General features: G+C 39.2%; 1 protein-coding gene and 1 pseudogene across 5 annotated transcripts; one reads left to right on the forward strand and one right to left on the reverse strand.

The window, feature by feature from the left end:
• Window positions 1-1,879: 1,879 nt before the first annotated feature.
• LOC119910879 (carnitine O-acetyltransferase-like) lies at window positions 1,880-20,435 on the reverse strand. Of its 5 annotated transcripts, none has more exons than XM_038729701.1 (14): window positions 20,184-20,435; window positions 19,241-19,519; window positions 17,717-17,835; window positions 16,235-16,288; window positions 15,396-15,561; window positions 13,822-13,996; window positions 12,559-12,737; window positions 10,341-10,441; window positions 8,937-9,062; window positions 7,552-7,674; window positions 5,858-5,993; window positions 5,567-5,629; window positions 5,204-5,341; window positions 1,880-3,758 (listed from the first exon to the last, which is right to left on the reverse strand). In XM_038729701.1, the coding sequence occupies exons 1-14, from the start codon at window positions 20,208-20,210 to the stop codon at window positions 3,537-3,539; spliced, it is 1,908 nt and encodes a 635-aa protein (XP_038585629.1). In that variant the 5' UTR covers window positions 20,211-20,435; the 3' UTR covers window positions 1,880-3,536. The 5 variants fall into 5 exon arrangements, with proteins under 5 accessions (XP_038585629.1, XP_038585631.1, XP_038585633.1 ...); XM_038729703.1 differs by lacking the exon at window positions 20,184-20,435 and adding an exon at window positions 17,952-17,990 and having other exon boundaries at window positions 19,241-19,375; XM_038729705.1 differs by lacking the exon at window positions 20,184-20,435 and adding an exon at window positions 17,907-17,990 and having other exon boundaries at window positions 17,717-17,775; window positions 19,241-19,375.
• A 5,808-nt stretch (window positions 20,436-26,243) lies between these two features.
• Window positions 26,244-26,357, forward strand: part of LOC119910794 — a 13,967-nt pseudogene continuing 13,853 nt past the window's right edge.

Below are 26,357 nucleotides of genomic sequence, written 5' to 3' on the forward strand. Positions count from 1 at the left end.
TAATACACATCAAACAGGGTTTGTCTATCATGGATAGACAAAAGCAGATAACTTTAAACATAAACACTTTAAACATCATGGAACATTTTTAATTTTATAAACAGAAAAAACCTTTGATCGGGTCCTCTGGCCATAAATCTTAGAATCATCTAAAGGATATGGCTTCCATGATACATTTATTATTTGGCTTAAAGCTTTCTATCAAAATCCAAATGTATCGTTTAGAGTCAATCTGGAACAATAGCACAAGCTATTGATCTGTGTAAAGGAAACAGGCAGGGGTCCCTTTGTCTCATACTTTTTTGCTCTTTAGCATCAAACTTATTATATAACAGAGAGAGAGATAGAAGGGGTGACCACAGCAGATAGAGGCATTTATTCTGGATGACTCAGGTATGCTTTCAGTAAAAAACTAAAAAATTTATCGGAAATGGGAGAATTAAACATCTCGACGCTGGCATCTCCAAGAAGCCAGAACTTTTATTTAAATGAAATATCAGGAATCTAAAGTTTAAGTTTTAGCTTAAAGAAGAAAATTAGACCTTTACTGGCTGGTAAAATTGTGTGTGTTAATGTGATAAATGTGCTTCCTTTTTATTTCTCTTTCAGATGCTCCTCTTATTCTTATTTTCTCACAAAAAATTTTATTAATGTATTGGGTTCTGGATTGGATTCACCTATGATGCTCACATTATGTTATGTTTTTTTTTTTTTCCATGTATATTGTTTGTTCTCCATGATACAAAATAATTTTATCAAAGTACCAGAAATTCATTAAAAATAAAAGGTTTTAAGTAATCTCAGTTAGCTACATTCAGACATTATAAACAAGAAGAATTACCTGAAAGTTTGTTACTTACCAGAGCTCTGCTGCAAATTCTCAACATTGTGTTTTCAAAGAAATTCCTACAGATGGAAGCTGAACACTATTTACCAAATAAAATGTGTTTTAGGCATACAGATTGTGATGCATGGAGAAGAGCTTCTGCTATATGAGAGGAGTTGGTAACCACTGCTCTCCTGCCAGACATCAGAGACTCTGTGGGATTAACTGAAAAAAAGGCTTGTTTGAACTCCAAACAGCCTAAAGTAAATTTGTCTTTCACACTTTGTCTACTTTTGTTACACAGACAGACACAATCATTAGCCATGAAATAACCAAACTTTCAGTCTCTGCAAAGATGTCTTATGACGGAGCATTGTCACTTTGGTTGAGTATGCATTGTGACTGTGAAGGAGCCTGACTCTCTGAGACTGACAGGAACCAACGCCCATCGTTCACGGGACTGACACATGAATACTTCAGAGTTAAGACTTGGAAACAGCTCTGAATGATGTAGCATTAATATCCTCAGTGAGACAGTGTTAAGTAGCAGTGTTTCTCTTATTCAGAGATCTTCAGGTAGCATGTTTACCAGAGTCTATGCCTGTTCTTCTGGATAAGGAGAGTAGAAGTGACCCCAAGGCTTTTGGAGCCATAAGCAGGATATGGTCAGCCTTCTTCCCCTCCTCTGTACTTGTGCACTTACAAACGCAAGTGATAGATTCTCCAGTATAGTACATTGAAGAGTAAGACAAGAAACCTGCAAAATATTTAAGGAAACATCTATACTGCTTGTGCCCTGAAAGAACAGCTGGTAAAATCAAGTTTGAAATGAACAATAAAACTTGTATAAAATGTGAATGAAGCCCGGTTGATGTGTCAAGCCACCTGTGACAGCACCCATGTGTCACTCAAAGCGACAATACCCTTAATAATCATTTTAAGCCCTAATATAATTTAAATGGTTGAATCACAAAATGCAGGAGGTTGAGGCTTGTTTCAAAGCTGAGGCTGTAGGACTAGCACAACTCTCAGAAAGTGAAAACACTGTACTTATCATTTTTAATGTGATTTATTTGAAAAATGATTGATTAGTACAGTAACTCTCACTGATGATGCAGGATGACAACTGCCTAACTGTCAACAAGTTATCTGTAAGTCACGTCATGTTTACCCGTCTTGGTTCGTTTATAAAACGTCATGAACAGGTTTAGAACTAAAAAAATGCAGATCCAGGTCTGGACCAGATGAACCGAACTACAGGTGTGAAACAATAATCAAAGTTTTAATAAAGTGGCACACTAGAGGTGTAAGGAAATGTAAACAAAATCGTCGTAATAAAATTTGGCTACCTAAGCCGTAAAGAATGAATCAGTAACCAATGTCCAGGAGAAAACAGCAATCTGCAGGAACAAAAGAGTTTTTGAACATGAACACAGACCATAGAGACAACAAAGATTCTTGTGAAGGGAATAAAAAATTTTCTGGGAAGCAAGTTGTTTATAAGTATACAGAACATGAGACTATTGAACCGTTTCCATGCCTGTCTGAATCACTATGAAACTTCACAGTCAGCGAGACTAGGACCATAGAGTCTACTTCAGCTTGTGTCAGGTTAGTTCAGCAATAGTTTGGCATTTTGGAAAAAGTGCTTTTTTTTTAAAAATTTGCTTTCTTGCTGAGAGTTAGATTAGAAATCTATAACCCTCTCATATCTGTTTATAAGGCTACAGTCATCAATGATTAGCTTAATGCTCAGAAACAGCTGTATTTCTAAAGGAAACTTAAAAAGGAGTTCCGTGCCAAGTTCTAGTTCATTTTTACATATGAGCAATAGAAAGCACCTCACCGGAAATTTCATCAGCTTACATGGGATGTGCACGACCCAGGCTCTGCAGCAGGTGATTAAAACCTGCAGAAGATAAGTAGCACCTGAGCATCAGATATCGGTGAGGTGAGGTGCCTGCACAGAGGCAAAGGATACTAAAAGACAGTACCCACCCAGCGAAAGCCTCTTCACCCTACTGCCATCTGGCAAGAACAGTATTCACTGTCGCACCATAAGACATCGGAACAGTTTCTTCCTTAAGGCTATCAAACTCCTTAAAGCTTAAAATAAAATAAAAAGTACAGGAATCAACAGACAGCAATCAATAAATCAAATTAGCTCTGACACAAAAATGAAAAAGAATCTGGTTTCTGTGGATGCCGTATGACTGAAATAAGGACCAAATGAAATGATTTGCTGGCCTCATTGCACATGGAAATGTGTTTTGAGGGAGTGGTTTTGGAGGGAGACCTGAAAGAAGGGGTGGGATTTTTTTTCAGTTTGATACTTTCAACTGAAAAAACCCTTGCCCAACACGTTGCCTTCCCCAGCTTTAATTCATCCGCAGCACTCCACCATGTAAAATAGTTTTATTTCCATGACCTATAATGTACCTTGTAGTTCAGCACCAAGACTGGAAACAATTCCACCCACCAGCACCTCTAACACTCACTATTTAACACGTCTTTTTAATTCATACAAAAACTGAAATGTAAAAAAAACAACAACTTGTGGTTTTATGAGGAGCTATGCTAACCGGCTGCAGCCTTCCATTTAAAACGACAGACATGAGAGTGGTATGATGTTGTCATCCAACTCTCTGCAAGAAATTAAAAGAGCAAATATCACAAAATATTGAACTATTGTTTTAAGTCTGGATTAGGTTCACAATACGACTCTTGGTGTTTGTCCCAGCAGGGTCTTCATGTCCAACAGTGCATCCTCCATGGCTTGGATTAGATGGGCTGCATCAGTTTCTTTGCAGGTGTTGGAAGCTTCCAAAGTGGTGACGATGATATAAATGTGATCATCCATAATACTATAGTACATACAGTATGTACCAGGTTGTTCAGGGCCAACACATGTCCAGCCAAACTTGGACATCACCTTTTGAACAGGGACAGAAGTAAGTATGCAGTGGTTAGTTACTGTTGTAGCACTGGGACCTCTGACATGTCTGTCTGTGAGATTAAGTTAATCTTTTGTGGCTAAGGAAGCATTTTCAACAGTGTATGGCTGTCACCGTGACAAACGTCTTGTTATAACCATAGACTGTTTAAAAGATGTGGGAGTAGCCACTGTGATGTCACCCATTGGTTTGGCATTTCAACGGCTGCCATCTTGTTACCATCTTTGGACAAGTGGGTGCAGCAGGGAAGGGATTATGCAGTGCCACCCCCCAAAGCTTTTCCTGCTTTATCCTCTATTTTACTCTAAATGGGACCATAATTTACAAAGTGAACATCATGGTGTATTGAAGAAGACTTGAAACTAGTGATTGAGAACAAACTCTTCAGGAAAGTGTTTATTGAGGTAAAAAGTAGGAAACAATATTTACTTTATAGGCATATTTATTTATTAATGTATTTATTTAATGTCAAAATTAAATGGGAACCATGTCTGCCTTAATAAAATCTTGTCTCCAAGACCATCTGAACTCGGAGAATATATCTGGCATGTAACCAGATATTCTCTCTCTGTTCTGTACAGTGTACATAAGGCCCAACCCTATTTTACATGATTCATTAAAACATTAAAAAACAAAAACAAATTAAAATGAAATGAAACAAATACAGGATTATAGGGCAAGATGGTTTATAGTGAGTACTTCAGGTTCAGTCAAAGGCCAACCTAGCATCACGCAAAGGTGTGTAATACACTTGCTTGTCCACCATGTCAATGTCGACAATGTAGACATACTGACGTCATAGTGAGAGTACGGCCCTGATATATTTTCTACATGAAACGTTCCCTGAAACAAATCAATATTTTATTTCTTGTTTGGTTTTCTGATAACAAAAACAGACAAATGTGTAAATGACAACTATATGATGAATATGGCTGCATTGAAACACGGTGATGGTGATCACAGAGAGCAGGAGGAAAATGAACAGCTTAATTGGCTGCTGCTCATGAAGTAACAGGGTTGTCTCTGTAGCCATCTACAAAATTGACTTTTGGGAGCACATGCTGCCTCCCCATTATTTCTTTGACTTTGGCATCAGACTTCAGGACGCAGAATATAACCTATTTAGAACATTTAAACTAGCCATCTGGATTTTGACTGAGTGGAACTCAGCAGTCAGGAGTGACCCCGAGAAGACACTAAACCAGCTTTACATTGTGCACATAGCCTGGACATTAACAGCGTTTTTGTTGGGAAACTGGTTATTGTTTCACAGCGACCATCAAACTCTGAGCTAGAAGGGGAGGCACTGGATTTAATTATAGTTAACCAATTAACTTTTCACATAGTATATATCCTACTAGTGTTTCTTAAGTTATAAAATTTATATAAATTATTTTCTGTCAGTTTAAACCCTGATCCTTACCTGAGAGGTAGTGATTCTGAAGTCAAAGGCTTTAGCGTAGGAGGTGTCTGTGAAGAGATCAGGCATGGAGATGTTTTCCTCAACAGCCTGCATCTTAAGACCCAAGAGGTGTCTGTATATCATCTGTCCGCTGACTGCCTGTTAGGATCATAGTGAAAGTCGTAATGCTTGTAAACTTTTCCTAATATATTAACAATAACAAACACACAAAAAATAAAATTTTAACTTTATTTTATGAATCAGATTTTTACAAGCATTTAGTGAGCCTGAACAACAGGTGTTGCTGAAAGGCATTTTCACACTGATAATAAACTGGACCTACACTGAACTAAAGTATTGAGTGGTTCTGTGAATGAGACTCACCATGTTAGTGCTCTTTTTGTGTGCTTTGAGCGCTTTCTCCAATAAATCAACCTTCTCTGAGTTCTGTGCAAAACAGGAAGAAAACAAACTTTACAACTTGTCACAGGTCATTAAAGATGAGGTGGGAGGCAACAACACCTTCTAGTGATTTTTGAGGGTGGGGTGACAGCCAGTTTGAGTGTTTGTGGGAGTGAACCAGAGGTGAAGGAGCTAGATATTCTGATTCTTCATAAAATAGAAAAAACTTTGAGTAGCCATTGAGTTACATTAGAAGTTTCCGGTTCATCAGACCTGTTTTTTGGGATTGTCAAAGGCCTTGACAAGGGCAGCTGATGCACTCGAGGTTGAATTTATAATAGCTAGACGGCCGAGTCTGAAAGTCCGCAGGGACACAGGTTCCATTATTGGACAGCACCGCTGGTACATCCTGACAAAAGAAAGGGGAGAAATATTTTCAACAAACTCCGTGTCCCAACATAATTACGTGACTTTCTACATAACAGCAGGATATTTGAGGATTTTCAGTCATGATTTCCATAGCACAGAGACAGCACTGGTGAAAATTACAAATAGCCTTAAAATTGCATCAGATAAAGGACTTTGTGGTCTTAGTGCTACATTTAACATTTTGACCATCACAAGCTATAACAAATGCATTTAATTGTTAATTAATGAACTGCTCTACGCTGGTTTAAGTCCTATTTATCATATGTTTGTACATTCTAACCATAAATCCTCTATGCATGACAAAGTTGGTCATGTTGGCTGAACTTCTAGCATGCCTTAAAGATGAAAAAACCTGGATGACCTGCAATTTTCTTATAACACTGACAAAACTGAAGTTATTGTACTTGGCCCCAAACACCGAGATGCTTTGACTAAAGATATAGTTACTCTGGATGGTATCGCTCTGGCCTTCAGCACCGTGGGGAACCTCATAATTATCTTTGATCAAGATATGTTCTTAAACTCCACAACAAACTTCTAGGACTGCCTTTTTTTCACCCACGTAAGTCCCCGAAGACTCTCCAGCTGATCCAGACTGCTGCAAACTAAACTAGGAAAAGAGGCGACGATTCTTAGCTTCTCTGCACTGGCTCCCTGTAAAATCCAGACTATAATTTAAAATCCTTCTGCTCACCTAAAATGGTTTTAATGGTCAGGCGCCATCTTATCGTAAAGAGCTTATAGTACCTTATTATCCCACTAGAACATAGCACAGAATGCAGTTACTTGTGGTTCCTAGATTCTACAAAAGTAGAATGGGAGCCACAGTGTTCAGCTATCAAGCTCCTGTCCTGTGGAATCAGGTCCCAGTTTGGGTTCAGGAGGCAGAAACCGTCTCCACAATTAAGAGTAGATTTTCTTTGATCAAGCTTATAGTTAGGGCGGGCTCAGTACACACAGTTCAACACATGCATTTAGCTCATCCTAATTAGGAGCAGTGGTGTGCAGCACCAACGCCAGATCTAGGGAGAACATTCAAACTCCACATCCCATGATGCACTGAGCTCCTCTCTTCTTCCTCTCTACCTCTCCTTCTGTATGCATTCTTCTCCCATTAATGCATGTTACTAACTCAACTTCTTCCCTCTCCAGTAGTTTTGTACTTTCGTGTCTCTCCATGAGAATTCATATTATATTACATTACGGTCTAGATCTGCTCTTGATGAAAGTAAATGAGATAACTTCTGTTATCAATTGGTTCTGTATTGATAAAATTTAAACTGAACTGAACATACAGAGCTCTGAAACTTGTTGACAGGTCAAATAAATTTGACCTGCTCTGCAAACAGAGTATCCCACATGTCCAGTGATTTTGCTGATAGCATTTGTTGATCCATTACTCAAGTTTCTGGCTGATGATAAAATACTGCCTGGGACTCCATTATTCTGTCTCCTAATGCCCTGATTTTAAGTACAGTCTGAATGTTAAAGTCTATATACAAAACAGTCCATCTCCACATGACTTTTCCAGACCTCACCTGTAGTAGGCCAGCTGTAGCGCCATCTGTACGAAAGCATTGGGGCTTATCTTGTCAGCCTTTAGGACACTTTTCCCAAAGTGAGCAAATACTGTATCCCTCACCTCCACGTTTTGGACCAGTCTGTGGGGTCAGGATGGGAGAAATCTGACTGTAAGACCTTTTTTTTTTTTAGGTAGTGTGACAGTTGACAGCATATTTGTTTGCCGAACAAATGCAATCTGGGGGGCTAGCAAGCAGGATACAGTTAGCTGAAGGCGTTGAGGTTCGGTGACTAGCTATTCAGCTACACAAAATACAGAGGTTTGTTGACACAAGCCAGACAGAGGGATGGTGACTGAGATTTATCCAAACAAACCTGTGAACACTTACAGGTGAGGAGGATGAGGAATGTCTGAAACATGATAATCCAAAATTCAGACAGGTGAGTTATCCATAAATCCAAAAGACATGAGGCATGATCCAGGAACAATAAACTAGAGTTGATGCAGACGTGAACATGAAAGAAACAATGAACCAGCACTGAGGGAGGGGAGCAAACCACTTAAGACTACTACTTAAGGGGGTGGAGGTAACAAGACCAGGTGAAACACAGTCGACAGTCAATGAGAACAAACACACAGGAGGTAAAACCAAACAAGAACACCAGGGTCAGCACCATATAGCTTAGTGTAGTAGTTGTTGTATTGTGTTGCTTTGACAGAGGGAATATCTCAAATGAATCCTTTGTTGGTATCCCTACGAATTAAATCCATTAAATCAAGTCAAGTGGTTCCACTGACGTAAGGGTCTGTTTTACTTCTATTGCTCATGCGTAGTAGTAGTCACACATGCCTAGTAGAAGTAGAGCCGTTGCCTCTGGGCGTCAGTGACCTCTTGACAGCGTAAGAGCTGTTGACTTGAAATGTTTTAATCTCAGTCAGCTCTTTTATAAAACAGGTAGAACGCAAAGGAACTTTTAATCTTTATTTATCCATAGGGCCCCGTTGGACCGGAGGAGCCCCAGACCTGCCAAACTGTTTTTGTTCTTTTCTCTGAGCTGGAGTTGGTTTAAGAACTTGATGGCTTTATCCAATTTGTTGTTAAATGTGTTATAAACTTGAATCGTGGGTCTGTTCATCATACTCACACAAGATTATGTCATGGCAGTTTAGTGCGGCGTCGCTAATCCAACCTGCTGTAGCTGGGTACAGCAGCTAAGCTGGTGCCATCCTGTGGAAAAGCCCCTTTTGGTCACATTTGCAGCAAATTATCTGTAGTCTGTGCATTTTAAGTGAGAAAATGTTGCTGCTGCATGTAGCTGTTGACAGAGCAGGATTTCTTTTATCCTGGTCACCGAGTGTCTATGTAACTATCACAAAAATTAAAAAACAAATGTCTCTCACACGTCCATGCTGTGCTTGGCTTCCTTAATGTCCTTCTTGACCTCAGGCGTGATGTTGAAGTGCAGTTTCTGGGGCACTGGCAAAGGCTCTATTGTAGGCGGCATCGTCTGTGTCTTTTCCTTGTTTCTACACAAGAGAAAATAAATTATACATGATAGTGATAGTTTTTTTTTTATAAATATCATTCTTGGCAATCCTCCTTGCTCTGAGTTCACATCCATTTTCTAGTGTCATTTTATTTGTGTGCGTTGTTTTCATGGTGGTTAGTCTCTCATTTGTTAATGCTAAGTAACTTGTCAATAATCATAACCATTCATGCAGAAACAACGCGTTCAACAACTTGAACAAATATGATAATTAAATGTGGACTCACTTAAATCATTATGTCTCTGCAGCATTGAGTTGGTTTGAAAACGCTGATAGTGAATCTCACTACTCACTCTGATGGAGTTTTGAGAGAGTAGGTCAATAAAAGCTGTCAATGCCAAGTGACACCCATTTTTATTTGATCAAAAAACAAGTTAAAAACAGACACTTGAACATACTGCATATCAATGTGATGAGAACTACAAAAAAAATACTATTTTGGGGAAAACATATTTGATGTGTAATTTTTAGTTGAACTCATGTCCCAGCAGCCAGCTTGGAGGAGCTACACTGCAACCAGCCACCAGGTGGAGATCTAGATATTCACTTGTGGTCTAGGGACCTACTTCTGGGTCTATGGTGCATGCAAGGGTGCACATGCATACTCATGTGGGTGACACGATATACATTCCTGCCAGTGGTTGCACAGATCTACAGGTGGTGGTGGTGGCCAAGAAATGCAGCAATGCTGCAACAAAAGCAGTAAACATGAACATAAACCATGCAGGTTTTAAATCTATTAGAAAAAAAATCAGCTTTGCAAATGTTTTTAAAGAAGGAAACTCAGTGATAAGAGGATTGCACTCACAAAATCACTACCAAAATGTTTTAGACGCCAAAGTTACATCTTCTTTTCTTCTGTAAATAAAATGAGTTATTGTCATCGAGTCATTATTAGTCAATAATTTAAGCATGACACATCAACTTTTGATTATTACTGAGAGCGGAGGAAACGTGACATGCATTCAGCACGTTTGTTAGACCCCAAGGTAGCACACAATGCATTTTGCTGAGTAACAATAAATGTACACAGAAACTTTTTTGATAACAAAACTCAACATGGAACATTTCAGTAGCTCTGCCTTGTAGCCATAAGTGTAAATAAAGACAAGAATTCTTCCACCTGTCCATGCAATCCACATGTCTACTGTCCAAATCAATGTGTTGACTTCATTGCTGAACTTTCAAATATGAGATGACAACAATGCATCAACACACTCACACTTACAGAAGCTCATCTACTTTCGGTCTACTTACATGTTTTCTATTACATATCCTCCCAACACCAAATGGGTTGCGCCATCAGCACAGGCATGGGAGAAGTGTAAACCACAAATTCCATCTTCTCCAATAATTACCTGGAAAAAAAAGATAAGAAACACAAACCAAATATTAGCATGACATCCAAACTCCTAATGATTCTGTTTATTACTGTATATGTGTGACTGTGTTGCCCAAGTTCTGGTATAAGACAGACCATAATCAAATATACAATAACAGCAGAGGTAACGAACAAAGCAACTGAACATAAGACAAGAAACAGGAACTGAAGTCAAGCAGACAAACTAACGGAATCTCCAACAACCGACAGACTCAGATCGAGAGAAGCACCTTACAGTCTGATCTGACATGGATAGGGAGCCAATGAAGGGAAGTTAAAATTGGTGCCTTGTTGGCAGTATTGTGATTTGTTTTGCCAATAAACAGTTTCATGCTTCTCACTGCACGTCCCTGTGGTCTAGCCATCCATAGGTGGACTGGCCATTGAGAGTACCGGGAGTTTTCCCGATCGGCTGCTGGACAATTATGACAATAAACCAAACAGTATTTAAATAGTTAGAAAAAACTGCAGTTAAAAGTTAATTGGTATGTACTTTGATCAACAGGCCCATAGTGTGCGGTTAATGGCTCCGACAGGGGCATTTTAATACGATTGCTATGCGAGTCAATTACACACTCCACATCAGAACATAATGAAACGCAAACAAAACCCTTAAACCGGTCATTTGGGCTTCAGAAATCATGGGAAAAAGACATGCGACAAAATGCCAAAATAAGTAGTCGCTTAGCTGCAGGTGTAGCAAGCAAACTGCTTCAAAACTTGTCTTTTTGTGCTGCTGCTACTTCTACCGTTACATCACTCGCAAATGAGAAAGCTAACAGTGCCACAGGTATCAGTGAGACATTAATATGATGGCTTACTTTATTTTTTGTTTAATTTGCATAGAGACTCACCACAAGTCAGATCTGTTTCTGGGTTAAGGTAAAAACTACTAAAATGATAAATGTTGGCCCTGTAATTCTTAACCTGCTGTAACTACTGTCTAGTTATGATTATTCTATTGACACCTGCATAATGGTAAAGTCATCCTCTGACTAGTACTACTAGGACAAGTATATTAATAAAGGTATATTATTAGTCTAATGCGGATTTTTTCACAAGGCCAAAAGCAGAGTCCTAAGACCCCTTCTACCATTTAATTTATTTATTAGTACTCATGTCAGGATTTGTCATGTGTGCAGACAGGAACAGATTTTAGGACCCAAACGCAGGACACAGAGGCAGAGCAGGTACAGTTTCTGGGTATTTATTTAAGCCCACTGAACTTATAGCAGAGTTCAGAATTCAACAAGGGGTAATCCAAAAACGAGGCAGAAACAAGCAGGCAGGTGAGACACAAGGCAGTGGACAAACATACAACAAACCAGCAACAGCCGAACAGAAGTCTCACACATTTAAGCGCTGGCTAACGAGGAGGGCGAGAGCATAAACAGGTGATACTAATAAAGTACAGTCAGGCAGGCAGAGAGACAGCAGGGGAAAACAGACAGATACTAACAAGTTTCAAAACACAAGGCAAGAATATAACTGGAACTCAAAACAAATACTAAATAACAGATACTGAACAGAACTAGAAAACAAAACTCACAGACCTAAACTAAACCGGGCCGACAGGCAGTGTGACAACTCAAGGGGTTAGCTGGGGTGATTATTTAACTTGAGGAGAGCTAGATAGGTTTCTAGTATTGAAAATATATTTTAATCGTTCATTTCGTGATGTACTATACTTGCATTAAATTCTCAAGACTGCAGGAAGAAAGGTCTCTTAAGACCAGAGCCCCCCCCAAAAATGCTTTGAAAAGCAAGCTGACTAGGGAAAACTCCTGTGCCATTTTTTTGCCCCAGCCATAAAACCATTTCTTTATTGCACTGATTGCATTTTTAGACTGATGCATTTATCTAGTGAGATTGTGTGTCACTGTGTGCGTATGGGTAAGTGTGTGTGTCCTGTATGGCAGTGAGAGAGAGGGTTAAAACAACTATGACAATGAGAGAGAGAAATACATTCAGTAATAAAACATCTCTTCTTACTGTTGGTTAGCTTATTCCTTATTTCCACACTAGGTGTGTGTTTTTCTGGTTAGTGAAATTGGTCCTTAGTACTTTCGCTCTGGAAAAAATGTGTTATATCACCTGCAGCCCCTTGTCAAACCAGCGGTTTCCACTGTTCCACTGGCTGCCTCCTCCAGTCTGCATCCAGTGAGTAATACTGCTGCGAGACATCTCATCAGACACTAGGGGCATCGCTTTGTCCAAACACACTGTGACGATGCTACTTTCGATAGCAGACAGTGATTCTTTGTTTTTCTTATCTGAAAAAGGACATGCACACAGAGCAAACATGTTATTATGTAGTCAGACGGCAACAGTTTAACAATTCAATTCTAAATATTTTCACATTATCTACTTAGACTTGCTTTATCTTCACGTTTATCACTTGCTGTTTTAATATTTTTAGAACAATTGCAATTGCATACATGTTATTTAGCCTCTTTCCTAAATCATATATGGGCATGGTCCGATGTCCACCTTGTTGTGTAGTTATAGACAGACACATCGACTTAAACACTATGCAAAATTGGTTTTCTGTTATTCTGTTTTCTTGTTGGTGTTGGTCTGTAGTCAACGTCCAGAGTATGAGAGGACGCTGGCGTGTATGTCGCAGCTTTTTATACCCAAATCTACCAAGTTTACTATTCTTCAAGTTGGATTTTGTGGATTGGATTATCACTGCTATGCTGATGACACCCAGTTTTACATCTGCACCAAACTGTTAACCCACCTCCCAACCATGCCACTTGTGAACTCCCTGTAGGACATTAAGACTTGAACAACTGCTACTCTGCTCAAACTCAATACAACTCAACTCATAATGGTGGCTCCGGCATCGCTGCTCAAGAAGGTCAGCAAAATGCTCCTCGACGTAAATAGCTGCTCCACCTCAAAATCCCCACAAGTCCGCAACCTGGACTCAACCCTCTCATTCCAGTCTCATATAAAACACATCAAAATTTCTCTCTTATATCTATCTATTATATACTCTATCACCACCCGTCAGGGAGAGATAAGCAGCTCGGGAAGGGCGACTGTAGAGGCAGGATAACCCGACATTTGAGACTAGCCCCTTTTCCACCGCTGGTACCTACTCAACTCGCCTCGACTCTCTTGGTAGCTTTAATGTTTTTTTTCTCACTTGTTTAAGAAGTCTAACACAGGAACCTTGCACTTGTAAATATTTTTACAAAAAGTAATGTAGATCTGCAATCAAACCCTCAGCACCCCTACTTCCCGTGACCATGCCTATGCACAATGAGTGAAATAAGTAGTTTATTTAGTTAAGTAGGTGAATTATTCACTTCTTTAGTTTGACTTGTATGAGAGCAGAGTTGTGCTCACCCTTCATTAGACTGACGTAGGTTTTGCTCCAGATGTCACGATGCTGAGAGGTGAGGATGCCGACAGGCTCCATGTCGGTCTGTAGTGAGGCGTTGCAGATCCTCTCCAGCTGAACACAGAGCTGATCAACTGTCAGCGGAGTCCCGTCACTATTGTACACATCCAGTACGAAGAACTGAATCCAAGAAGAGGAGACACATGAAAGCAAGACCGGATTACCAACTGCGCAAAGTCCCCCAAAGGCACCTCCACATTTAAGAGTAGGCTTAAGACTTTCCTCTTTGATAAAGCTTAGTTATGGCTGGCTCAGGTGAGTCCTGAACCATCCCTTAGTTATGCTGCTATAGGCCTAGACTGCCGGGGGGATTTCCCATGATGCACTGACCTACTCTCTCTTCTACTTTCTCTCCCTCTCTATGCAACCTCATCCCATTAATGCATTTTACTAACTCAACTTCTCCCCTTTCCTGTAGTCTTGTGCTTTCTCGTCCCTCTCCTCTCTCCTCCTATCACTTCCTGCAGGTGTTTCTGGCTCTGGAGCTGTGGAGTCTGGATCTGTGGTTGCGAGTCACCTGCTGCCCCCCGTGTTCCTGCTCGACACCCTCTGCTACAACTATTGTTACTAGTCCTATTGTTATTGTAGTATAATCATTAACATTACGTTTATTATCATTAACACTACTATAAATATCTGTACCATTTTTCATTTAGTCTATAGAAACATCACCTTTACTGTCTGTACCTCTGTGTGTATATTGTGTAGGATGCCTCCCTCCCCTCTCTTGCTCTCTCTCACCCCCAACCGATCGAGGCAGATGGCCGCCCACACTGAGCCATGGTTCTGCTCGAGGTTTCTGCCTCTTAAAAGGAAGTTTTTCCTTGCCTCTGTCGCCTAATGCTTCTTTGGTGGGAACTGTTGGGTTTCTGTAAATAACACGGTCTAGACCTGCTCTTTTATGAAAAGCGCTCAGAGATAACTGTTGTTGTGATTTGGCGCTATATAAATAAAATTGAAAGGCCTCAGGCTGTCTGTCTGTAAATGACTTTGTGGTAATTTAAATTAATAATGAACTCACTGTGACTCTTGGTTAGCAAACTGTTCTTCACTTCATTACATTAAGACTCAGTATGAGGTAAAAGCGTGTGTGAGTTTCTCCAGATCTGTGAAATAAAATGGCTACATGATAAAACATGACTGAACAACTTTCTTTACATGGGGTTTAAAACAAGTTCTGGTCAAAAGGAAAACTATAATTGTGGTGGAAACACAACAGTCTGAAAGAAACTATGAGGCTTTGTGCTTTTTCATGCAAAATGAGGCCAGTGAGTTTGGGGTCTTGTTCGTGAGTAATGCCTAGTGCAATAAGGCTTAAAATCGTGTGGTTTGAAAAAGACTTAAGGGTAAGAGCGTGAGATCAGCAGGTGATTTGGTGCCTCATCAACCCCACCCTAATTCCACTTTTAGCCAAATGTAGTAATTAAGTGTAATTATTAGGAGTTATAAATATGAGCGTTGGTCTCACAAAGCTCAGACACAAATGCTTGACTTGGACCAGTGATGTGGTGCTGCTCACCTGATTGTTGTGTACTACAGTGATGTGTTTGGGGGGGTTGGAGCTCCTGCCATAGAACACCAATGAATCCTCCTTCAGACCAGGGATCCGGCAGGATGATATCATCTGCTCATACTGCTTCATACACTGCGGCTTCCCTTTCATGTACTCAACTGGTAGAGCATCACTGCAAAACATACATTAAATACTTACTCAGCCAACCAATATCATATACAAATGTTACTGATGTCACTGAAATTGTCAAATTCACTAAATGTTTATAACTACTTTGAGCTCACAGCTTACCTTTATATATGAAAGAAAGTTTGAATGAAAGCAAACGGATACGGGTATAATTGGCTTTACATAAGGTGCATACAGTCTATTTAGGTGTAGCTATTTCTTTTTGTTTCATAATGATTTTACATATAGATTTTCATGCAAAATACATAGATTAGAACTGATCCACATGAAAATGAAAGTTAAAGCAAATGTCTGAACTTGATTAAACTTCTACAAATACCTTAAGTGGAAATAAACCCTATTCAAATTCTTCAGGGAACTGATTTTATATCCTTGTCATAAAATGACTTAAGACGACAACATCAACATGTCATTAATTTCAGGCAGCAGTTTAAACCTCTGACAGTTATAATGTTAATACATTTAATTTATCTGCTTCCTGTGGCATTTAATTTTTGTAGGTGAAAAACAAATACAGTGTTTAGCTTTTGTTGTATTTACAGTATTTCTGTATTTTGTGAAACAATAAATCATGACATTGAAATTAATGAACCTGTTAGAATGATAAAGATCTTATGTGTCTGGGAAAAGGAGAACATTTTAAGCTCAGTACTCACTTGTCAATCATTTTCTTTACTTCCAAAAAACCCACTATGTATTTGGCGGCAAACCTAAACAGAGAAAATGTGGTTATTCATTTAAAGGTTCAGTGTGTAAGATTTAGTGGAATCAAGCTGCGAGGTTCAGAATTGCAACGACGGTGTCTTACACAGAATAAAAGGTGTCCTCATCTGAGACAGCAGAGAGTGGCCAGTCAAAAAATGAGGTTTCTTTAGGTAGATTTATTAAGAAATTATATTTACTTAATTATTCAATAAAACCATATGTTATTGTGACTTGGCCACTGACAGATAACATGGAAAATGTAAGCCAAGAGTGTGAAACACTGTCACAGTTTCTGCACCACAGTTCATTATAACCACACATTAAATAAAGTTTATACAAACATTGACAAAGGAAACATGTTAGTTCTGTGATTATGGACCATCGCCAAAACTGCCCACCAGCAATAATATCTGGCCAGATTATGGCGCTTTGATGGCGGCCAAAAGTAAAAATAAATACTTTTAAATAATAAAGCCTTCATGGATTTTAACAAATTGTTGCTAGCAGCTGCACTCAGGCCTGATAAAATACAAGACTAGACACATGAATAGAATGGGCCTTTGCAAGTGGACTGCAGCACACGTACCTGTGCTTGTGATCTCTTTTGTCTTATTTATGTATTTAAATGTGTTTTAGGGTTTTATACTACTGTTTGCATATTGAATATGTGTGGATGTGGAGGTGGAAAAGGAGGAGCGAGACAGGACCTATTAACCAATGGAATACGGAGTTTAAGGAGTCCATACATATATGGATTTAATATATTAGTTTTATTTGCTGTGTCTTATTAAAAAGATTGCCATTACAACAAAAGGACCACACTTCATGTAGGTGTAAGTTACATACAAGAGCACGAAGTGTGAGAGAGAGGGCTCGTTAGGCCTCTGGACCAAGTCTGAGGGCTTTTCCTCCCACAACTGTCTCAACAGTGATAGTGAAAAAGCTTTAGATGTTCCACTCAACACAATTTGTCTTCATTTTGTTTGCACTGTTTTAGGCTACAAGGTGTGGGCACACAAATTAAGGCACAGTGATCAGATTATCTTTGATCTCAAGTACTTCTGTTTACAGTGTTTTGTATGATCAAGAAGTGAAAGAGAAAGTAACAGAAGGGAACCAGTAACAAAAGGAATGTCACAGTCCATCTGCTAGGGAACACAGAGGAAACTCTCACTGAAGTCTTGTCTTATTCTTACTCAAACCACCTAACCTGATCCTTTGACACCTGGGCCCTCCTTTGCCGCCGGCCTACAGAACGTTTCCACCTTTGCCACTTCTCTATAGTTTTGTTTTCCTCCATTCTTGTAATAGCTCAGCTGGCATTGTTCTGCCTGGCATCATTTACTTTTCTTCATAATGTATGGCCTTCTCCTTTCTGTTATTTCAGTAGTTTATATTGAGTTTAACTCAACAGTGCAGAAGTGTGTGTTTACCTTATCTGTTCCTGTTTATCTCTGATTTCCATCTGGGGGTAGACCATCCCGGCGTTGGACTGAACCACCGAAGAGTACCGTTTGTCAAGATAGACATACTTCACAAAATACTCTGTTAACTACAGACAGTTACAAACAATGACACACAGACAGATACAGTTCATTAATAGGAATGATGGGATTAAGTAACCTGCGATGGACTGGCGACCTGTCCAGGGTGTACCACTCCTTGCACCTGATGTCAGCTGGGATTGGCTCCAGCCCCCCCGCGACCCTGTACACAGGATAAGCGGTTGACGATGGATGGAGTTGTTGTAGTAAAGAAGCTGTTCTATGGAGCCTTTACCTGCCTTAAAGGCACATTGACATCTGGGTAAATGGGCCCATTCATGGATTATGGTTAGGGGGAACAGAGCAAGTTTTTGGCAAGCCCGGTTTAGGGAATAATGATTTTTTTGTAGCTTATTAAAGGAACAAGGTCTGACTTGTTAAAATTCAACTAGGCAATAATCGTATTGCAAAATCACTAAATGCTGCAACTGCGCTGCTTTTGATCAGATATTTATATGACTCATTTCACTGCGTGTCTCAGCATAGTGCAACATCTGTTACATTCAGCCGGCAGGAGACAGAGGCTGTGGACCCAAACGCAGACACTTAATCCAAAACACACAGGGCAGAGAAATCCAAAGGTCCAACAAAAAGTATAAATCCACAAGAGGCACAAGAAATACTGGTAACACACACAATCCACAACAATCTGGCAACAACTGAACGACAGACAACCACTTAAATACACAGGTGAGGAAGAAGCTAATTACACACAGGTGACAATCCTCAGACAATCAGAGACAGGCACCGCAAGACTAGGGCAGACTAACTACAAACTAAAAATAGTTAACTGAAACACACATGGAACAATGTTACAAAATGAAACATAACAAAGACAACATAAGTGACTTGCTAACAAAAAACAAAAGCAAAGAACACAGAGACAGTAAAACAAGACTAGAAACACTGCTGAACTCAAAACAAGGAAACCTGATGAACAAACAAGTGACCAAAGTAACATTTACACAAACTACAGAGAAGAGCAAACACAAGGGCAGGGAATGAACCCAGAAAACAAATACAAAACACCCCCGCAAACACAAACCATCAGCTTTATCAACACCATCTCTACCTTCCGGCTGGAAGGTGGAGATGTATATGTTTGTTTATGAGAAATAAACTTTTGTCAGGTGGGGTTTAACTGCAGTCAAAGTAAATGTTTTTTTACATCATTATGTCAACATTTAGTCAAGATAAGTATGATGTATTTTCTAAACTTGGAGATCCCACCAAAACTGTCTGAGCGCTTCCTCGCTGGCAGGATGTTCTAAAGGTCTGTCCCAGGTGCTGAGTGTGTTATAAACTGATGATTTACTGAATGCATTTATATGAAAACAGAATGTGTCACTCCCAGGAACATATTAGCACCTTTTTCCAGAAAATGTCTCTACAGCTGTTGGTGTAGTAGCTCACCCAGTTCTCAGTGTTGCGTGCTCTCCTCTCCAGGCCTCTCTGCAGTCTCTCTCCGACCCCTCCTGCTTTCTGAAAGTCTTTCACCAGCTCTTTTGTGCGCTTCAGCTCGTCCTCCTCCACGATGGGCTCCAGCATGCTGAGGTAGAGCTCACAGGTCTGATGCAGAGGGGGGACAGGCTGACTGGGCAGTCCCTTCTGCTGGGTCAGGTTTCTGGCAGCAACCAGAGTTGCTGATACAGGTTTAACCAAGTGACAGGGCTTCACCATCCCCACCGTTACCTGAGAGATACAAGAATGTACTCAATTACAGTATGTATTTTATGTTTTAATAACTAGTTACACTGAAATGATCGCAGGTGCTTCATCTGGATTAGATACTAAAGGCCTATACTCTAATTAATTCAGTTACAGTTATCATAATTGTGTTCAATTTTACAAGCAGAATGAAAAAAATTTAATTAGTTAAACAAAGAAGATGTACATTACATTTAGCTGATGCTTTTATCCAAAGTGACTTACAATTGCTATATATTCAGAGGTCGCACACCTCTGGAACAACTAGGGGTTAAGAGACACATTGTGGGATTGAACCTGATTCTCTCACACCAAAGGCATGTGTCTCATCCACTGCACCATCACCATACCCCAAATACAATTTAACAGAACCTTTGAGTTAAAGATTGAGTGCAATAATTAAAGTAAAATATAATAAACCCTAAGACACGTGCTCTGAAGAAGCTTCTCTTCTCTCCCTCTCTCTGTCTGTGTTGTGCTTACAGCACATCGGCTGATAAATTAATGTAATAGGAATGAATGTGCTTCCTCATTTTTTATTTCTCTTTCAGATGCTCCCCTTATTAGTTTCCTTTTTCTCAAGTAATTTCAGTAAGCTACATTCAGGACATTGTAAAAATGTCGTATTAACTGAAGGTTTGTTACTTACCAGAGCTCTGCTGCAAATTCCCAACATTGTGTTTTCAGAGAAATTCCTTTAGATTGAGATACAACACTTTGTACCTAATAAAATTTGCTTTAGGGATACAGATTGTGATGCATGGAGAAGAGCTTCTGCTATGTGAGAGGAGTTGGTAACCACTGCTCTCCTGCTGTGACGTGCGCTCAGGCAGGTAACAGCTTTTAGGACCCACTAGCAGAGTTGACCCAGCAGGATAAGTTTATATAATTTATAATAAAAAAACACATTGTATTCTAAAACCTTATGAAAGCGTGGCAAATTCCAAACAGTGTGACAAAAAGTCCAACAAAACAAGGAAATCCAAAGTACGTGTGCAACCGCGCAACAAGCAAGAATCCACAAGCAACAAAATGTGAATCAATAATACAGTATATACATGAACAAACACGTAGAGTCTCCAGGCAGACTTGCTGAGCAGGTCAAACAAGACAAAACCAAAAGACAACAATCTGACAGGGACTGAACAGAAATGAGGACAATATACACTGCCATATATCAGCCATAACATTATGACCACTGACAGGTGATATAGTAGGCAGCTGGGGCTGGGGGGGCTGTGGCTCAGGAGGTAGAGCGGGTGGCCGTTAATCAGAAGGTCAGTGGTTCAATCAGTCAGTGGTGACTCCCCCTGGTTGTGTGTCAAAGTGTCCTTGGGCAAGATTTCCGTTTGAGCACTTAGGCTCAGTGTATGAATGTATGACTGGTGAATGCAGAGTGTAGTTTACAGCAGGCAAGCATAAGGATTTGAGCAATTTCGACAAGGGGCAAATTGTGATGGCTAGACGACAGGGTCAGAGCATCTCCAAAACTGCAGCTCTTGTGGGGCGTTCACGGTCTGCAGTGGTCAGTACATATAAAAGACCGGACCGGAGACAGGGTCATGGCGAGCAGGGCTCATTGATGGAGGTTGTGATCAAAGGCTGGCCCATGTGGTCCGATCCAACAGAACTCTACATGTTTGTTCATGTATGTTGATTCACATTTTGTTGCTGGTGGATTCTTGCTTGTTGCACGGTTGCACGCTTGTTTTGTTGTACTTTTTGTTTGGATTTATTTGGACTTTGCCACGCTTCGTAAGGATTTAGAACGTAATGTCTTTTCTTTCATTAATAAATTAAAAACTCATCCTGCCGGGTCAACTCTGCTAGTGGGTCCTAAAAGCTGTTACCTGCTTGAGTAACGTCACAGTATTTGACAGGCAGCAGAGCAGTGGTTACCAACTCCTCTCATAAAGCAGAAGCTATGTGTTTTTTGGCTCTTCAGGCATACAAAATAAAATTTGAATTTAATTTTTTTTAAAAACACATTTTCAAGGAGTTTTTACATGTCCACAAAGGTGGACAGCGCGCGCATAAGGTTTTAACTGAAGAAATATTTATTTAACAAACCAATAAATAAATATTATTTATGTGAAATCTATATTTTTTAAACTAAAGTGGTCACATATTTCAACATATTCTAATACTGTTTAATGCAATACAAAAGCGTGAACTCACTTCTGACTCCTCAGCTCTTTCTCTGCATCCTCAGCTCCACTATCACTACTGCTAGCATTTGGGGTTCTCCTATTCTGGCAGCCATTCATCATCACTGCCACTATTATCCTTATCGCTATGCGTGAAAGTGAAGAGAAGGACACTTTTGAATTGGATGACTGGAGTCACGTCACACTGTTTCAAACAATCTTACTCAACTGAGTGTGATAAGGAAGTGTTCACTTTACCTCTTCAAAGACATTTTGGCATTTAGTTTCTTAATAATGCCCTGACAAAATGCATCATCCTGCAGAAACAATCTTCTCTACCTCTATTCAGGACATGTCTACAGTATACAGGCAGGAAACCTCCCTGAAGATCCATCACACCGTGGACCACCCAGGTGTAGATATTAGTTGCATCAATCTGTAGGATGATGGTTTTGATGGTGACATTGCCTTTGAAATAAAGATTTATACCAGGTGAAGGTGGGGTTTTTTTTTTTTTTTACAGTTGATTCATAGTCTTTAGCTTCTGTCCTATCAAAGGAGACCAGAATTATGCATATAGGCCTAATGGTTGGAGAGAAATTCCTGATTCATTTGGGTAAGTATTTGAGGTGTTTTTCCTGGAAATAGGTGGTAGTTATATTTAAATTTTAAATGATGATTCATGTGATTGTGATATTGTGAAGTTAATTTGTACTTTTGTTTATGTGGACTCTTTCAGCTATTTGTCTGGTAACTAACACTGGCTCAGCATCAAGTTCAAAAGTAATACAATAAAAACATTTGACTTATAAGAAATAAGCTGACCTGGTGCCTGTCAATTTATCTCAATCTTAACGCCATAGAGCCTCATAAATGTCATTCTTTAATTCAACTTGATGCCTTGAATCAAACACAAATCAATACTTAGAAACCATTCAAAACACACAACTGTACAGCTCCTCTGAGCTCTGATGACAGTTTCCACATTTAACTGTATGAACCTTCACACAGAAAATACTGTAACACAGATAAGTAGAATTATAGGGTTTAATATAAGTTATGAAAATGCAGGAAGATGAACAACAATTTGAGAGACCTGAATTTAGGATCTGATCTCCAGTCAGTGAGATGAATCCCTTATTCACCGAGTTCAAGCCCCCAAAAAGAGCCTTTGTAACAGTAGCAGCTTATTTATACTGTACATTCCAAAACACAGGAACAAGTGCTTTACACAGACAAAGAAAAACATTAGAATTACATTAAAACCAGTAAGCAGCAGAAAAACACCTGGGGGTTTATACTATTTTCATGTAAACGTAACAAACACGTGTCAAACTGTCTGCACTAGTTAATAATATATAAGTAACCATATAAAAATGTTACAAAAATCAGCATAATGTAAAAATATTGGTTATTAAACGTAATTTCTTTCTTCAAAGAAAACAACAGCACCAATGCAGAATTAGGATGAGCAGAAGAAACTGGCAGGATAGATGTCGACAAGCAGAAGCAGGAACCTCGACAATTTTTCCATCGTAGCACTTCCTCCAACAACAAACTGTCGTATTAGAAAGTCACATCTTGTGCCTTTTCCTGACAGAAACACAGAAAATTAAACAGCATACAGAAGTTATATAAGATATCAGATGCAAGTGGGATTGAGCAATATGGATATGGATCAAGCAACCCTTTCTCACTCCCAGGTCGTCACATATGGATGCATACTCAAGACCCCTTGGTGTCAGTTTATAACACAGTGGGAAGCCCTTTGGCATCATAGTTAAACGCACCGGTGGAAGCCCTGTGGCGTCATGTATGAGCTCTAAACCAGGTGTAGGATATAAATAACAAATCCATGTAAGAAGGTGGTTGGGGTGGACAGGTGGGCTAGAAACCGAACTCCCAGTCAAGACATTGTGTTTGTTTCCCGTATGAAACAAAAAGACAACATTGTTTTTAGTTAAGTTACATTAGATCCCTAAGTAACATTACATAACGTAGCTATTTTAAACCAAACCATGATGTTTTTCTTTACCTAACCAAATAGTTTTGGTGCCTAAATTTAACCAAATTGCGACGTTTCACAACGTTAACCACTAGTTTTATTTTGAAAGTGTGACATGACTTTGCATATTTTAGCATTTTGCATTAAAGTTTTATCGTGGCTAACTTGACCACAGAGCTCTTCACACACATCCAAAAAAGACGCTAAAGGGGTACACCAGGCGTTAAAAAGTGACGCCAAGGGCTCTTGACCAAGTGACCACATGTGGCGAGTTGGGAGTGAGAATGTGTTGATTGCTGCTACTTGCCACCAGGCTCAGGCCCATCCTACATCTAGAACATGGTCAAACCATCCACCCCAGCCAATGCACTACGCTCTGCTACTGCCAATCAGTATGCTGATCCCTCACCATGAGGGGGGTCCAGCTAACGCTCTACAAAATAACGACTGCTTGCAGCCCTGGCTCCACAATGGTGGAACACGTTCGCCATTGACATCAGGACAGCACAAGCTCTACACAACTGTTCAGATGTCGCACTTGAAACAGTTTTTTTGACGAGTGTTGCCATTTTGGATTGTTATCTACATGACTGAAAGGCACTTAATGCAAGCTGCTTACAGCGTGGCTTTAATAACTGCAATTTAAAACTTTATCTTATATCAAGATGATTTTGTGAATATGTCAATTTGAAACTAATTTGAGAAAAACTTTATAAATCAAATAATAAATAAAGAATACTAGATACTAATGATGCAACTTTCTATAAAACACCAACAACAACTTGAAACATCCAGTCAGCTCACAGTTTGGAAGTTAGATTCTTATCTCCTGGATAAAGTAACAATATATGTTATAATGGTCGCCAGTTTAAATTACTTAAAATTGGTTTATAAATTCATCCAAAATTGAACTGATTTAAGCTGCAGATAGTAAAATCAGTTTTTTAACACTAATCTTACTTTCTGCCATTAGCAACACATAGAACTGAATTTTTTTTATTGAATGTTTCTTGTCAAAATGCACTTCAGGAGTCTTAGTTAACTACTTCTCACTTTAACATAAATTCTGCTTCATAATACAGGCTCATTCTATGACAGTAGCTATATTATAAAGGTGCAGAGGCTCTAACATGTGCAGTTGTTTTGATCTTCCAGAAAAGAAAGCTGATTTTGCTGTCCACATACAAGTGACAGAAAAAATCAAATGTAAGTACAAGTTTTAATGACGTTCACAGCTTCACCAAAATATTGCAAAGAGTGTATGCAGGACATGGGTTTGACTCACAGATTGAAAAAATCACCATAACTTGTCCCAATGGTCCTTCTCTGAAACCGCTGATGAGAAGAGTTCTAAGACGTTCTTGCAGCCTGCAGTGAGTAAAAATCCTCATTATGATGCTACTTGTAAGTACTGAAGTAAACATTACAGTCAAGAGAAACATATGCTGAACATGTTGCAAAGGCCCTTGAGGCAAATTTGTGATTTATGATCTATGGTTATATACTGTAAATAAGTACAAAGCAAAGAGGATATGCATATAATGTGTGACTGTACAATATTTCAACCAAACTGAGCCCTAAAGTTTTTTTTACCTGTTTCTGAAGAGACTATGCAACAGAGAGGCATTGCTGATTTCAGGGTACCCCCAGGATTCTCAAAGTCAAATTTAACATTTTTAATATCACTAGGATGAAATTTAATACCATCTTCACTGCCGTATAATGAAAATCTGTATGAATTTTAAGCCGAGAAAATTATGTACGAAGTTATGTGAATTTAATAACACTGCGGTGTGTTGTACTTTGATAAGATAAAATTAATCAAAGACGTCACTTTGGGGTCCAGATTAGGGGCGTGACGATACACTTAGCTCACAAGCACCATCACAATATTTGGTTCTCGAGAACAAGACAAGAAGATATTTTAACACTATTTAATGAAATATTCAAGGATGAAATATAAAAATGGGGTTCTTGGAGTCCTCTCCTAGAAAATTTTGTGCACTAAACACTTAATTTCCTGCATTCCATTCTGGAGACATTTCTGCACCAATTTATGGTAGAATAGTCTTTATTATATAAAGTGATTTAGAGACAATTCAAAGAATGTAATAGACAGAATATAATACAGTACTCAGCAGCTTGTTTTTTTTAGCTCAGGAAACTTTTTTGGGACAATGCACATTTGTTTCTTCTATATTACATGCATGCATGTTTCCATATTGTGCAAATGAACCTTCTCAAGTATTTCCATTTGTTTGTTTTTGTACATAAATATGTAATGGAGACATGTCCCCAGTATCCCCAGGTTAAATGACACTATGACATGAATCCAATGTTTGTGCACTAAGAACTCTTGAGGGGTGAAATCAAAAATGCAAAATAAATGTGTGGTATGAGTGTCGTAATTGGGACACCTTGGCTAGATAAGGTAATGAAATATGATGTGCCAAGTGCTTCAGCGATTCTTCATCCTGTTTTTCATCTGTTTTCTAAAGCATCTAAAGGCTGCTTGAAATACAGTATATAGTATTGGCTTGAAAGCAGCGGGGATAAGATGTTGGCCTCTGGATTGTTTTTCCTTGTCCCGGTGATCGGAGCGTGGGTGAGTGAAGTTTAATTTGCATTAGTTGGATGTTCAAATTCCCATAACGTTACACTTCAACAGAGG

The sequence above is a fragment of the Micropterus salmoides genome, unplaced genomic scaffold (assembly GCF_014851395.1).
Source record: "Micropterus salmoides isolate LMB-PRFRI ecotype aquatic unplaced genomic scaffold, ASM1485139v1 Ms_hic_scaffold_19, whole genome shotgun sequence".
Lineage (NCBI taxonomy): Eukaryota > Metazoa > Chordata > Actinopteri > Centrarchiformes > Centrarchidae > Micropterus > Micropterus salmoides.